This window comes from Asterias amurensis, chromosome 19 (assembly GCF_032118995.1).
Source record: "Asterias amurensis chromosome 19, ASM3211899v1".
Taxonomy (NCBI): domain Eukaryota; kingdom Metazoa; phylum Echinodermata; class Asteroidea; order Forcipulatida; family Asteriidae; genus Asterias; species Asterias amurensis.
In genome coordinates, this window is record NC_092666.1 from 13,099,262 (window position 1) to 13,114,736 (window position 15,475).

Genomic DNA, 15,475 nt, shown 5'->3' on the forward strand with positions numbered 1-15,475 from the left:
CAAACAAGAGACGCTCTAAAGGTTTACAAAAGAACGTTTTGCGTCGACAGCAGAAAGGCAAAATGGCGTCTCGAGAGGGAATTTTAGCGCCTTGGGGCGTATTGGATGCAATGTGTTATACTGCAGAGTTGCCCCTTCGCACGGCGTTAAACTAATATAGTTCCTAATTGTTGTTTCACAAAATGTCAGAACTATTTGGTGATGTCTTTTGTAAACCAGAATAACTCATTGTGTACTGATTTGGCCACACAGAGTGTTGTAAAACTATCTACTATTCGGATCGAGCTTTTTTAGACATGGTATCGTGAAACTCTCAGGAGATTGGAAGTCTATCGGTCTCTGGCTGATTGGCGCCTTTTCTTATTATAGGCCCACCTTGTTAACACCTGCATATGGCTGTATTGCGCTAAAGAGTAGGCCTAAGTTGGGTTTACATGTTAACATTAAAAACAACATTTTACATGTAGGTTGGCCTCTCACTTTTGGGTTTAAACACATTTTTTAAATACTTTTTAAAAATGTGTGCTCGTTCAGAATGTTATTTGAAGGGACGGCCGTTTGGTAAGTGTCAAAGACCAGTCTTCTTACTTGGTGTATCCAATCGTGTGCATAAAATAATAAGCATGTGAAAATTTTGGCTCAATCGGTCATCGCAGTTGCGAGAAAATGATGAAAGAAAAAACACCATTGTTGGACGAATTTGTGTGCTTTCAGATATAAATAAAAGACTTCTAGCTAGAAGTCTTTATTATTTTAGTGAGAAATAAGCTCTTTCTCAACAACTACATTACTTCAAAGGGAGTCGTTTCCCACAATGTTTTTTACTATCAACAGCTCTCCAATGCTCGTTACCAAGTCAGTTTTTAAGTTAGTATATGTTTTGAGTAATAACCAAACGTGTACCTTCCCTTTCATGTTTTTTAGGTAACAAACTTACTTTGTTCTATGTTTTTTTTTTTTAATACATAAGTTGAACAAAAGTTTTCCTGCATGCAGAAAGTCAATTAGTTTGTAAATACAGTGCATACAGTTTTCGCAATTTGTTTACAGAAAGTAATAATTTAACCCCACTGTTGTAATTAGGAAACGAGTTTGTACTAGGCTGTTCTTACTTCGAATCGCTCACAATCAATGATCTGAGCATAACACACGGGTGAGATAACGCGCATATTACACAGTGCTTCCGAAACCGACTGCGACAGAGACTGGTCAATACAAGCCCAGATTAATGTCAACACTACTCAGGAAATTACAAAATCTGTTTTGGGGCCAAGCAAACACACTACCGCTCTTTTGTTTTTTATGATTCTTTATTTGTTTTACTTCACGCTACATGGATTCTCGCATTCCTGCGTTATTAAATCGAGTTGGGTTATGTTTCTCTGTTGAGCTATTTATTGACGAGTGTGCGGCATCTACATATACGTATGGTTGTAGCTCAATTTCGAAATGTGATTCGGACATATTATAAGTAGTCCAACCATGTACGTATATTGTAGGTCATTCATTGAATGCAGGAAGCGCGATTCCTGTACATGAATACAGGCAGCAGAAAGTAGCCACAGCTTCAAAGGTACAGGGTCGATACACACAAGCCCCTTTCACACGAGATCAACTTATCAAGGGTCCTTTGCTAGGTAATGTATGAAGCGCGATTCCTGTACATGAATACAATCATACAGCAGAAAGTAGCCAGAGCTACAAGGGTCGATACACTAAAGCCACTTTCACACGCGAGCCACTTTATAGCAAGGGTCCCCTCGCTAGGTAACGTATGGAGCGCCATTTCTGTATACATGAATACAGGTAGCAGAAAGTAGCAGAGCTGCAAGGGTCGATACACTAAAGCCCCTTTCACACGAGCGCAATTTAGCAAGGGTCCCTTACTAAATTGTAGCATGGTTGTAACATTTTACAAAATGCACCTCGTGTGAAAGGAAAATAATTTTTGGAGTGTCCAGGGTTCCTTGTCAAATTTGGGTACAGTTTGGGGTACATTTTGGTACAAGGCTGGAGCTCATTTCCAATGCTTTAGCTTTAATTAGGTGAATGGTTAGGCTATTACTTGGGTACAAATTAGCACTACTTTATATACGTATGTTTGGGCTACATTTTGGTACAAGATGTTGCTGTATTTAAGTACAGATGTGAGCTAACATTCAGCCATGGGTCAAGGTCCCACACAGACTATCAATTCCAGAGTTTGAAAGATTCAACTCTTTGACTCTTAGTAAAGTTAAAGTAAGTGTTATCATATGTTGTCTCCTTCGCTCTCTCTATCCTGCAATCATTGCCAACATAGATTACATCATCAAACCATAATATTTCCCCCAATCTCCTACAGCTATAATTAACCAATCATTCCATCTAAGACTATATGGTTACATCACGATACCTATCGTCCTCAAATTTCTGCGGCCACAGAGCTAACTTTCTTGCCTTAAAGCAATCGCACAACATCGATAAACAGTATTGTCCAAAGGCCCACACTTCGTGTATCACAACTTATATATAAAATAACAAATCTGTGAAAATTTAGGCTCAATCGGTCATCGGAGTCGGGAGAAAATAATGGGAAAACCCACCCTTGTTTCCGCACGTTTCGCCGTGTCATGACATGTGTTTATAATAAACCAGTTATCTCGATATCGAGAATTGATAATTGTTTTAATGTTTTCTCAAAAAGTAAAGCATTTTATGGAATAATATTTCAAGGGAAGTCTTTCACCGTTACCTTCTGTAAACCCTTAAAGTTAGTTGTAAATCTGTGAACTAAAATTGTTGTTTTGTTCAGAAAGTAGCTTTAAAACCCACCTAGTTCCCCTAAGCTTATATGGGATCTTGACATAGGTACGGTGACGTCACTAGATTTCGGATAAAACACTAATGGCACCTAAAGGCGACGGTAGATTCTCAACATCAGATATGAATCTAATACATTCTTCATTTGGTTAAGTAGTCCAATATCTGTCTAATATTTATCTATTTATTTACCGGTATTTCTTATTTACCCTGGGGAGACCTCTAAGCTTTTGTTAATGCTCAGCAACTACAAACAAACATTAGAATACAAATAAATGATTAAAAAATTTAGGACATTGAAAAAAAAATGACATAAAATTATGCTAAATAGAGGAAAAACAACATCATGAAACAATACCACAAGTAGGGCATACATGTTAAAGACAGTGGACACTATTGGTAAGTGTCAAAGACTAGTCTTCACAGTTGGTGTATCTCGACATATGCATAAAATAACAAACCTGTGAAAATTTGAGCTCAATCGGTCTTCGAATTTGCGAGATAATAATGAAAGAAAAAACACCCTTGTCACACGAAGTTGTGTGCGTTTAGATGCTTGATTTCGAGACCTCAAGTTCTAAATCTGAGGTCTCGAAATCAAATTCGTGCAAAATTATTTCTTTCTCGAAAACTATGGCACTTCAGAGGGAGCCGTTTGTCACAATGTTTTATACCATCAACCTCTCCCCATTACTCGTCACCAAGAAAGGTTTTATGATAATAATTATTTTGAGTATCTACCAATAGTGTCCACTGCCTTTAGAGATAGGAAAAACAGCAAAATTAAGGTATATGCCAAATAGAGGAAAAACAGCAACACGAAATAAATACCACAAGTATAGTACAACAAACACTATGAAGATATTATAGATTTGTAAAGTTAGACATATCAGCTAGCTGTGTTGAGAATTTCTTCAATTACACAAAATGACAGATTTACAACATTCGTTGTTACCCACGGTGTCGTTGGTCGAGAGGCAGATAGAATAGACTATAATCGTTGGGTTACAGTGTGGATTTAACACAGAAACAGCTCAAAATGTTGTGGCTTACGAGATTAATATAGGCCAAAATTGTGTTGAAGTTTAGACTGTAATGAGTCTGATGTGGCATGTTCTCGAATCTCGATTTGTGTTTACTTTGACACCAAACAATGTAAAACTAATAACACAGAAAAAAAGAAAACGTTTCGTTGTATTTTATTATATAAATATTGATTACATTAATGGTGATATTTTCCCAGCCGGTGATGTCGTGCTTACTTCACGGAACTAGATTTTAGATCTTTTTATCTGACATGACTATTCAGATTTTCTTACGCAACGTTTACCCATGTTGGGGTTAGTATGACCCGCAATCTGTTTTCAAATGAACCAAGAAATGTGTAGAAAATATGCAGAATCCAAAAAGAAATCCCCCCCCCAAAAAAAAAAAAAAAAACCAGTTTCCATTTATAACCACCCGAAATGGGCCAGGGCCAACGGAAACCGGAAGCTGATGAACTCTGACCAGGCAGTTTTCACTAGTAGGTATATTTTCTTTGAGGAATAAGTTGCAAGTCTCACCATTGAAAGATGAAAAATGACAGCCACATTAACATCCATATAATACATCTCCTAGTCCTTGTAATAAATCACTGGTTAAACATCCCCCTCTCGGCAATGGGAATTGATTGGTTTAAATGCTATGACGTCACGACCATGCAGGCTGAGCTGATTAGTGCGTAGTGGACAATACAAAATGGCGTCCCTAGTAGAAAAAAAGACAGAGAAATCGTTAAGGGGCTGGGTTACTGTAGGGTATGACCGATGATGGACTGGGTGTGTTTTGTTCAATCGGGCCATTAATCAGAGAGTTAGGTTGGGACAAAGAAACTTTCACTGTCACTTACATTGATCTTTTTAAATGAGGATATCATGCTTGTCAAGCTGTCAATTTGCAACTTGCGTTGGGGCCTATATACACTCCACACGTAGTGAAATATGCACTGGTTGTAAGGTGTGGTGAACAATTAATTTTCCTTTTTTCAAACATAAACGATCTACAGCAATCTTGGAATAATTATGGTCGCCAAGAACCAACTTTATGAAAATTATAAAAAAAACCTTCCCGGTATGCCAGTATGGATAAAAGTTCCGTATAGGGTCGTAACACTGTAGCATGATTACCAGTCGTATATATGTCGTAAAAACATATAGGGGGATTAAAATAAACACAAAAAAGCAAACAATTCAGGCGTTAGGCATTCGCAGATACTTTAAAATAATGCTAAATGCCAACATCACTTTTTCCCAGAAATACCGCAGTGCAAGAGCTGACGTGTTGGAAATTACACTATTTGTATTGTGTGATAACTTTGATTGTGACAACATATTACCTATGAAATTTTAACACCCATGTTTTTGCAGTGTTCGTCATCTTTTGACCTAATTGTAAAAAGACTGATATACCTGTCTCCAAATGGCTCAATATTTTACGAGTTTGTAATATTTGTTTATTCTTCTTAAAGAGTACATGTTAATCCCCATAAAATTCTTATGGATTTCTTAGTTATCACAGATTAACATTAAAAAGGATTTTCTAAAGCCAGAGGGGACTGGAAGAGCAACTCTAATATTCATTGAAACTACGTCATCAACATGATATCGAACCACTGCCTGTGATCAGATTGTGGTTGTGTTTTGATAGGATGCTGTGTAACCTGCCTGCTGATGAGCAAGCAGTATTACTACCATTTGGGTGTACCTGTAGTAATTATACTAATGAACGGCTTGGTAAGGCTCGCTCTATGGTACGGCTGGTGATGCTAAAGCTACCTTATTACATCGATTGAGCAGTGCTTGAAGACAGATCATTCTTAATCTCTATGCACACACACGGTTCGGACCTTCAAAAGCGAGATTACATTTAATTTGTGAATTTCTCGATGATATTTCTGTGTTTACAGGGGTGAGTAACATGTGTTTAAAAACAGCTCAGTTTTGAGTTTAAAGGCAGTGGACTCTTTTGGTAATTGTCAAAGACTAGTTGGTGTATCTCAACATATGCATACAATAACAAACCTGTGAAAATTTCAGCTCAATTGGTCGTCGGAGTTGCGATATAACTATGAAAGAAAAAACACCCTTGTCACGCGAAGTTGTTTGCTTACAGATGCTTGATTTCGAGACCTCAAGTTCTAAATCTGATGTCTCGAAATCAAATTTGTGGGAAATTACTTCTTTCTCAAAAACTAAGTCATTTCAGAGGGTGCCGTTTCCCACAATGTTTTATACCATCAACCTCTCCCCATCACTCGTCACTGAAAAAGGTTTTATGCTAATAATTATTTTGAGTAATTACCAATAGTGTCCACTGCCTTTAATTCTCAAGTCAAATGTAATTTCGGTGACATCGGATCTTCTAAATCATTTTTGCCTTTGTGTGTTTATCAATATTTACTTATTATGTTTTTTTTTTGTGTGTTTCTCAATTTATGTATTTTTTTCCAGGGGTGAGTAGCTGTGTTTAAATTAAAAACGGCTCAGTTGTGAGTTAAATTCTCAAGTGTAATCTCCGTGCACACACATCGGATCTTAAAACATTTGTGTGTTTCTCAAATTGTTTTACGTGTTCCTTGTTTTTTTTTACAGGGGTGAGTACCTGTGTTGAAAACGGCTCATGTGAGTTAACTTCTCATGTGTAATCGGAGATTTGATGTGGAGCAACGAGCCGTGTGAAACCATGTTATCTGCCGATGAATCATGCTCTGTTACCACACAGCTGATGTCCTGATTATGATTGCATCCAATGAGAACAGAGTCTTACAAATGTCAGTCAGTGGGGAGCAAAATCTTGTCTGGCGCTGATGAAACCTCGAGAAAAAACGACGAACTAACGAGATTAGACAGGACTCGAGATTCTAGTCAGACTTAATTTTGAGGACGTCAAATAACGGACTACGTGTAACGTGTGTGTGTGTAATATTTTGACATTTTATGCATTTTGGGACATCGAAAAACTATAGTCTTCACTCAGGGCGCCGTGTGGGTTACACTCGAGTTGCTGAGTGTAACAGAGATATAACACGAACTGGACCGCTAAGAGGCTTGTGACTTGAAAACAGGTAAGAATTGGATAAACACAATTTGTTATTAATTCTTTAGTTTTTGTTAGTTGAATGTATTTATGTATCCAGTCTGTATTTTAACTGTACTTGACGATGATTGATGGAAATCGTACGTGCAGGTCCTCATGTGGCAATGTTTCGCAGTTAAATGTACTGCGCACATTTGATAACAGTAATTGTCAAAGACCAGTGTTCTTAATTGCTGTATTTTGACTCAATTGGTCATCGATGTTTCATGGGAAAAACACACATGTTGCATAAATGTGTGTGCTTTCAGACGTCGTCTGATGAAGGTTTCAGACCTTCCTCAGATTCAAATATATTTTAGTGAGAAATTACCTCTTTCTCAAAAACTACGTTACCTCAGAGTGAGTCGTTTCTCAAAAAGATTTTAACTACCAACAGATGCTAAAATAATGTGAATGATTACCTAACGCAAGGGGTCAATTTCACAAAGAGTTGGGACGAGTCCTAGGAGATATTAAAAAGGATGGTTAGTTCTAAGTTAGGACGATTATCTCGTCCTAGGTTGAAATAAGACTAATAATTAACTCTTTGTGAAATCCACCCATGTGCTTTTAAAACCAACACATCGCATCATGCATTATTTCATATCGTGTGTTGGATATCTTTGGCCATTTTTATTTCTAAGAATGTGGAGGGATGCAATAAAGCGAATGTTGATGGGGAGACTGGTCTATGAAAGGCGGCAGAGTAAAATGCCTCCGGACCAACATGGTCCCACTTAATTATATGAAGAGGCCAAGTATTTTATTATTATTTATTATTTATTAAAATTCCATTTGATTGACTTCTGCTTCTAGGGAGTATTTAATCAAATCGTAGGGCATATGTTTTCAATTGATCAAGGAATGGTCTGCTATCGTCTTCATTTTCAGGGGATTTTTTTATACAAATTAATTATCAATTTAGTATTACATTTTCAGGCCTGATACTTCACGGAGGCAACGAAAGCGATTGCCCCCATGCATGCCCCCTGGTCATTGCCTGGGTGCCATTGAAAATGCCCCAGTATAGAAACTAACAATTTCTTCGTAGGGTGCCCTTTATCAATGAGAAAATGGCCCCTGTGCCCTTACCCTTTCCCTTAAAGGAACACGTTGCCTTGGATCGGTCGAGTTGGTCTTTGAAAAGCGTTTGTAACTGTTTTGTATAAATTACATATGGGTAGAAAGATGCTGTAAAAGTAGAATACAATGACCCACACAAACATGCCTCGAAATTGCACGGTTTTCCTTTTACCTCGTCGACTAACACGGTCGGCCATTTATGGGAGTCAAATTTTTGACTCCCATAAATGGCCGACCGTGTTAGTTCGCGCAGTAAAAGGAAAACCACGCAATTTCGAGGCAAACTTGTGTGAACAATTGTATTCTACTTTTAAAACATCTTTCCAACCATATGCATTTTATAAAAAACGGTTATAAACGCTCAGTTATAGACCAACTCGTCCTATCCAAGGCAACGTGTTCCTTTAATTGTCCTTGCCATTTCAACAGCCAGGATACATGTCTGCTTATTGCATCGCGTTCCCGGCGTACATGAATCCGAAATTGAAAACCAAACTATTTAAGTTGTACTCATCAGTTAATTTCCCTCGTGGTTTATTCCCTTGCAGTGATAATTTAATTTGAAAAACCGTTAAAAAACAAGCCCTTGCCAAACACACAATTAGAACCATAAGAAAGCCAGATTAATTATATAATAGCACAACTGAATCCAATGGGGAGTGGATAGTCAACAACATGGTGATGTGTTTTCTTCAAAATGGTCTCCCATCAGTTGATAATCTTTTAATAACAATATCACCAGCATCGTTTATTTACCCAAGTATTGTCACCACATCACTCCAGGTTGTCCTTTTCCTAACCAACTCTGTAAAAGAAGATTACACTAAATCCATTCTCTATTTATTGTACCCATCTGAGAGTGTTGACAACAGCATCTCTAACTATAAAGATCTACCACTATCTGGAATTGACGGGTGGGATTTCGATTCTTTTACTATTCGACTCGACGGGTGGTATGGCGTCGACTACTGACCACCCGCTGCTTTTACTACCTCTAGTATCGACTCCCTATAGTGTCGTTTTGATAATCGTTTCAATGGTTTGAAAAGAGTCTATTGTTCTACCTATTTGCATCCAACTGTGCCCACCGTTGCTCTTTTGCTATTTTTAGCTTGATTTCTAAGATATAGGGATAACGATTTTTGAACTGGTGCTGTGGTGTTCTCGTTATCCCTTAAGCTCTTCCTATTTGTCAAACACTTGTAATGACAGGTCAAATTATCGCATGTCCTGTGGGTCCAATAGACCCTTTTCACGGTGTGGCCATCTTGATTTTACACCATTCCAACTCATTGTAACCAAACTGAGGCTGGACGAAATAATAGTCTGGTGCCATGTTTGCACAATGAATGTTAGCATTCATTACTGTTAATGGAAACAGGGAACATGACCAATCTGGAGTGCGTTTTAGAGACCCCAACCAAAAACTGTTTCGGTTGTTGGTCGTTGGTTCTGCTGTTCAGACTGAACGATAACCGAGTTGTGAGCCCGGTTACCGTTTTGGTTATGACGTCAGAAACAGTTTTTGGTTGGGGTCGCCAAAACGCACTCATGGTGACAGCGTGATAAAGGTCTATACAGGATAAGTAAGTGATTTGGGAGTTTCAATGGAAGTCGCAAATCGTTTCTTAAAAATATATTGGATTTGTCTTGAGCATTATACTGGCAGTTACGGTTGCCCACTCTATGTAGGCCACCCTACGCCCCGCCCAGTCCCAACCCAAATCCCCACCCCACTCTCGTCGTAGAATTAACATAAATAAACGAGAGTGGGTTGATGTACCACGAAATGTTGTCCCTTAAAGGAACAAGTTGTCCTGGATCAGTCGAGTTGGTCTTTGAAAAGCGTTTGTAACCGTTTGTTATGAAATGCAGTGGTTTGAAAGATGTTGTAAAAGTAGAATGCAATGTTCCACACAAACATGCCTCGAAATTTAACCTCGTCGTCTAACGGTCGGACTGTAATGGCCGATCGTGTTAGTTCGCACAGTAAAAGGAAAACCACGCAATTTCGAGGCAAATGTGTGTCGATCATTGTATTCTACTTTTCTACTTTTAAAACATATTTCCAACCATATGCATTTTGTATAAAAAAACCCGGTTACAAATGCTTTTTATAGACCAACTCGTCCGATCCAGAGCAACGTGTTCCTTTAAAGTCGGCCTTTTTTCTAGTGCGACATTGTGGGTTCTCGATTTATTTTCTCTATTACAAAGTATACCAGTATTGAGGTTAATGTAACGAAAAGACATGTCTATACCATCCTGCAATTATGGCGACATATGCATCGCCGTAACTATGGTAACAATGGGGGGGGGGGCACTAATGGCTGCACAATTTGTTTCGGGGCGGTATAGTTCTATCCATGTTTCCGTTTGCACTTTTTTGATTCTAGCCCCCTTTCATCAGCGCCTTTTTGTATTCATTGTAGGCCTACCGTATTTTTTGTTACACACAAATTTAATCATATTATTTATGTCACTAGCGCCACTTACCCCCGCCCCCCCCCCCCCCTCTTGTTATAACACTGGCGACTGTACCTATTCCTAATGAACAACATCTCATTACAAATGTTCAGATTTGGAGATCTCCCGTTATAGCTCCGTGATTAACAATTCCTCCCCGAGCTCACGGCAGCCGAGTTAGCGGGGGAATGGACGCGTCCGGACGGTACATAGTTTCCCCCAAAGGGAGCATCCGATACTCGTTATTTCTAGGAGTAGGCTTCAATTTTCACGAGTTCCGTTCGCAGCACGTCTCTCTACAACTGCCAGACAATTATTGGCGAGGTTTTGACTCCCCAGGTGGCCTAAGAATGGGACAGATGCGTCTGTAGTTTGTCTCATTGATATTCTCAAATAAACAGTTGTTTACAGCTACGGTAAAAACAGGTTTTTTTTTTAAAAAAAAAGGAAGACCTTTAAAGGGAAGGTATGCGTTTGATAATCACTCCAAAAATAATGGCAATAAACACTTACTTGGTCAGAAGTAGAGCAGCTTTTGGTAATATGGGCCTAAACAAAATTGAAGTATCTTATGGCTCTAATTACAACTACGGGTAAAACAGTTTTTGTTAAGCAAGACCTTAAGGTTCAAAGACCAGGGGTGGATTTCACAAAGGTAGTCCTAACTTAGGACTAGTCCTAGGCAATGCTAAGATATAGGACCAGTCCTAAGTTAGGACCAGTAACTCATCCTAACTTAGGACTGGTCCTATCTCTTAGCATTGCCTAGGACTAGTCCTAAGTTAGGACTACCTTTGTGAAATCCACCCCCGGGCCCAATTTCATAGAGCTGCTTAAGCACAAAATTTTGCTTAAGCAAAAAATTCATTGCTTAGTAAAATCAGATTACCGGCCAAGACTCCACTCAGTTGTTATGCTAAGTAAATAACAGCTAAATACTAGTCATAAGCAATGTATATGGCATGAAATTTTTGCCAGTAACATGTGTAAAATAAGCGAGCTATTCGTGCTTAAGCAAATTTTTGCTTAAGCAGCTCTATGAAATTGGCCCCAGTATTCTCAGACGGTGTATCCCAACATAATTTGCAAAAAATAACAATTCTGTGAAATTTGAATCAATTGGTTCATCGAAGTTGCAAGAGAATAATGAAAGAAAAAACACCATTGTTTCACAGATTTATGCGCTTTCGGATGCCTAAAAAAGCTTCGAGTATTTTGAGTAAGAAATTCACTCTTTCTCAAAAACTACTTCAGAGGGAGACATTTGTCATTATGTTCTATACACAGCTCCCCATTGCTCGTTACCAAGTAATGTTTATGCTAACTATTATTTTGAGTAATTTCCAATAGTGTCAAGTGCCTTTAAACGAGGGGAAATTAAATATCCAATTTACTCTTAATGAGGACCAACCTCCATTAACGGCAGGCATTGCTAAAACACAACAAAGAGTATTCATGTGTTTTGTTGGCTGTTTGTAGACTGTGCAGAGACTTGAAATTGGATTGTCTTGGGACATTATAAAATGGATGGTAAACTTGGGGCCTACATTACTCATACAATGTCAACGTGGTCAGTAGGCAGTAAAACATTGTTCCTTAAATGCACTGGACACTATTGGTAATTGTCAAAGACCAGTCTTCTCACTTGGTGTATCTCATGCATAAAATAACAAACCTGTACAAATTTGAGCTCAATTTTTGGTCGTCGACGTTGTGAGAGAATAATGCAAGAAAACACCCTTGTCACACGAAGTTGTTTGCTCTCAGATGCCTGAATCTGAGACCTCAAAATCTAATGCTGAGGTCTCGAAATCAACTTCAAATATGTTTGTGAGAAACTACTTCTTTCTTAAAAAAAACCTATAGGTTACTTCAGAGGGAGCTGTTTTACACAATGGTTTATACTATCAAAAGCTCTCCATTACTCATTACCGGGTTTTATGTTAATAATTATTTTGAGTATTACCAATCCAACAAAGTATACCATATTGGACGCGGGACGAGTAGGGTTGGCCGACTTCTAAAATACCGACCCATTCTTCTCGGGAAAAAAAAGACAGTTAAGGGGTACCTTTCTGAATTATTAATTTTGTACTCCGCTTCACTACACAGGTTTCGATTTCAGATCAACTCAAAAAAGGGTACAAAGCCCTCCTCAACAATTTGTAATTAATTAGCAATACTTCACAAAGGGCCCGCCGTCCGTCCCTTGTCAATAAAGATGAGCAGGCGGCACTCAGGGAGTCGACGGGGCGGAATGGGTGTATGGTCCCCTCGAGGTTGCCCAGAGGGGGATGGTAAGGTCGTCCCCGGGCAAATTAAATTCCCATAAGAAAATTCTCAATCAAAATTGATTTTTCTATTATCCGTTGATGCGATGGGCTTTTGAGAGACCTAGCTCGATTTAACATGGATTGTTAAGCTCTCTTCATTAACACACGTAATCGTATGCCTTTATTTATTAAACAACCGTGAAAATTACCACGTTAGTATTGTCTGCTGAGCTTACACTGCTGCGTTTTTATGGAAAGATAGAGGTGGTTTATATTATGCTGCACTGCGTGGAGCACAAGGTAAAACTCTAGAACTTTTACTGTTTCCCTTTTTGCGTTATTCTTTTAAAACAGACTAATAAGTTAGCTATAAATATGGAGTGATTGATAATTTTCGTTATATACTATGTGTAATGTGAAAGCCATATCAAATGTATTATGTTCAAGGCACAGAGAGTAACAGGACCATTGGAACCTAAGTATACGGTTAGCTATGGGACTGGGTTTGATTTGTCCAAGTATAGTCGTAGAAAAGTACAAATCCACTGTACAAACCTTTGTGAATGTGCAATGCCCAGTATCGACGCAGCAATATTCACTGTACAACTACGTAATGTCCAGTGTTCAAATATCGAACCCGTAGACATTCACTGTACAAATCGATGTGAATTTCCTATGTCCAATATCAAACTAACTTTACTGTCATAAAAGTTTAATATTTAATGTTGGACATTCACACATTCACTACATAAACCTATGTGAATGTCCAATGTAGAAATCAAACTAACGTTAATGTCGTCAAGTATTTTGGCAGTATTTTAGTTAGATATTGGACACTCACACATACACTGTCTAATGCCTATTGCCAATATCAACACAACAACATTCGCCGTACAAACCTAATTGAATGTCCAATGCCCAATATCAAACTAACTTTACTGTTTTCAAATTACAGTCAAAGTTAGTTTGATATTGGACATCACACATTCACCTATAATAAACCTATGTGAACGTTCAATATCCACTATCGAAACAGTAACTCAGATACATTCACTGTACCAACCTACGTGAATGTCCAATGTCCAATATCAAACTAACTTTACTGTATTCAAATGTGACAGTCAAGTTAGTTTGATATTGGACATTCACACATTCAGCTATAATAAACCAGTGAACGTTCAATATCCACTATCAAAACAGTAACTCGGATCACTGTACCAACCTACGTGAATGTCCAATGTCCAATATCAAACTAACTTTACCCTCACCAATCATTACCGATTGAAATTCCTGCTAGACAGATGGACCACCATCATCTATTCGAGGAATGTTGACATTTTCCAGTGGGCTTTAATGATGATGGAAGTGTCCGGAAAGAAGGCAGCTGGTTTCAGATTAATTGGCTCTCAGTTATAACTGAAGGAAACATTGCACTCCGTTGTACTGCTTGTACAATTTCCTCATTGGATTCCTCTCGTGAATGTTACTAACGAGGTCCTAATGACGGGAAAGCCCCCCCCCCCCCCCACTCTTTACCCTGCAGCACGGCCCTTCCATGATAGCAAAACAGCCTAACTCGACAATTTCGGTTTCTTATTAATTATACAAGATTATTTCTGGGTTAATTGAGGGCGCACCTTTTTTCAATTTCAAAGTTTCAAAGTCATGCTTTGTTGACTATTGTGAATAATAACATGTTCTATATCGGCCACTTTCATCCCATCTTATGGCATTACAATGCAATGTACAACAATGAGTGGTATTTCATCCCCAGGAGTTAGGTGCCCCTGGGGCCGATTTCACAAAGCAATAAAGTTCATCGCAAGACCAATTTTCAGTATCACCATAGTGATTTGTATTGTGACATCACACTTTACTAAGCAACTACGATTGATTTGCAGTCACGATCAATTTTAGATCTTTGTGAAATCGGCCCCTGGTGACAGTTCATTGGGTTGATAGCCCAAATCATTTAAGTGTAGCCATCACCTTGAAGTAGCCGTCTGGGCCCAATTTCACAGCGCTGCTTAACGGTAAGCTAATTTGCGTGCTTACTGTAGCAGACAAATTCACAGGTTAGCAGACAAATTGGGCGGCCATATTGCGTGTTTGCTGTGGATTTGCATTGTGACGTCATTTATTTTCGTGCGGTAAGCGGAGGTTAGCATGTTTTTTCGTGTGCTTACGGTTAGCAGCGCTATGAAATGGAAATTGCACAGTAAGCACAAAATCGGCTGCTAAGCAGCGCTATGAAAGTGGGCCTAGATATGACCTTGTGATAGCTTATAAAGATTTAAAAAAATAATAATAATAATAATAATAATAATAATAATAATAATAATAATAATAATAATAATAATAATAATTATCGTAATTTTTTTCATAAAGGTAATGCTGACCATCTGAATCAACACAACCCAATCAGCAACGATGACCGAGAATGCCTCGCTTTCGAACAGCCTCGTTTTAGATGACAACCCGGACGACACAGGTGGGATGGATGACGTCATCATCAGGGCTATCTCGCCAATCTTACTTGGTGTCATGTCATCCCTAGCGCTTTTTGGTATCATCCTTGCCATATCATTCCTGAGTTTCAACATAAAGTACCGTCAAAGCAGGTATTAGCTGAAATCAAATTGATTTGATTTGTTTTGATTTGATTTGAAATTGTTTATTAAAAACAAAGACCATCGAAGCTAAAGGCTGAATTACATTCAGCTGTGACGTAGTCC

At 38.4% G+C, this 15,475-nt stretch overlaps 1 protein-coding gene across 4 annotated transcripts in view; it reads left to right on the forward strand.

The window, feature by feature from the left end:
* Window positions 1-15,475, forward strand: part of LOC139951734 (probable G-protein coupled receptor 156) — a 44,066-nt gene that overhangs the window by 19,924 nt on the left and 8,667 nt on the right. For 3 of the 4 annotated variants that reach the window (XM_071950788.1, XM_071950789.1, XM_071950787.1), the window contains 2 exons: window positions 6,435-6,907; window positions 15,129-15,361. In XM_071950788.1, the coding sequence (XP_071806889.1) occupies window positions 15,171-15,361 (191 nt within the window). In that variant the 5' untranslated portion in view covers window positions 6,435-6,907; window positions 15,129-15,170. Of the gene's footprint in view, window positions 1-5,641; window positions 5,752-6,434; window positions 6,908-15,128; window positions 15,362-15,475 lie in introns of those variants that run through there. The other variant, XM_071950790.1, reaches the window with a different exon arrangement.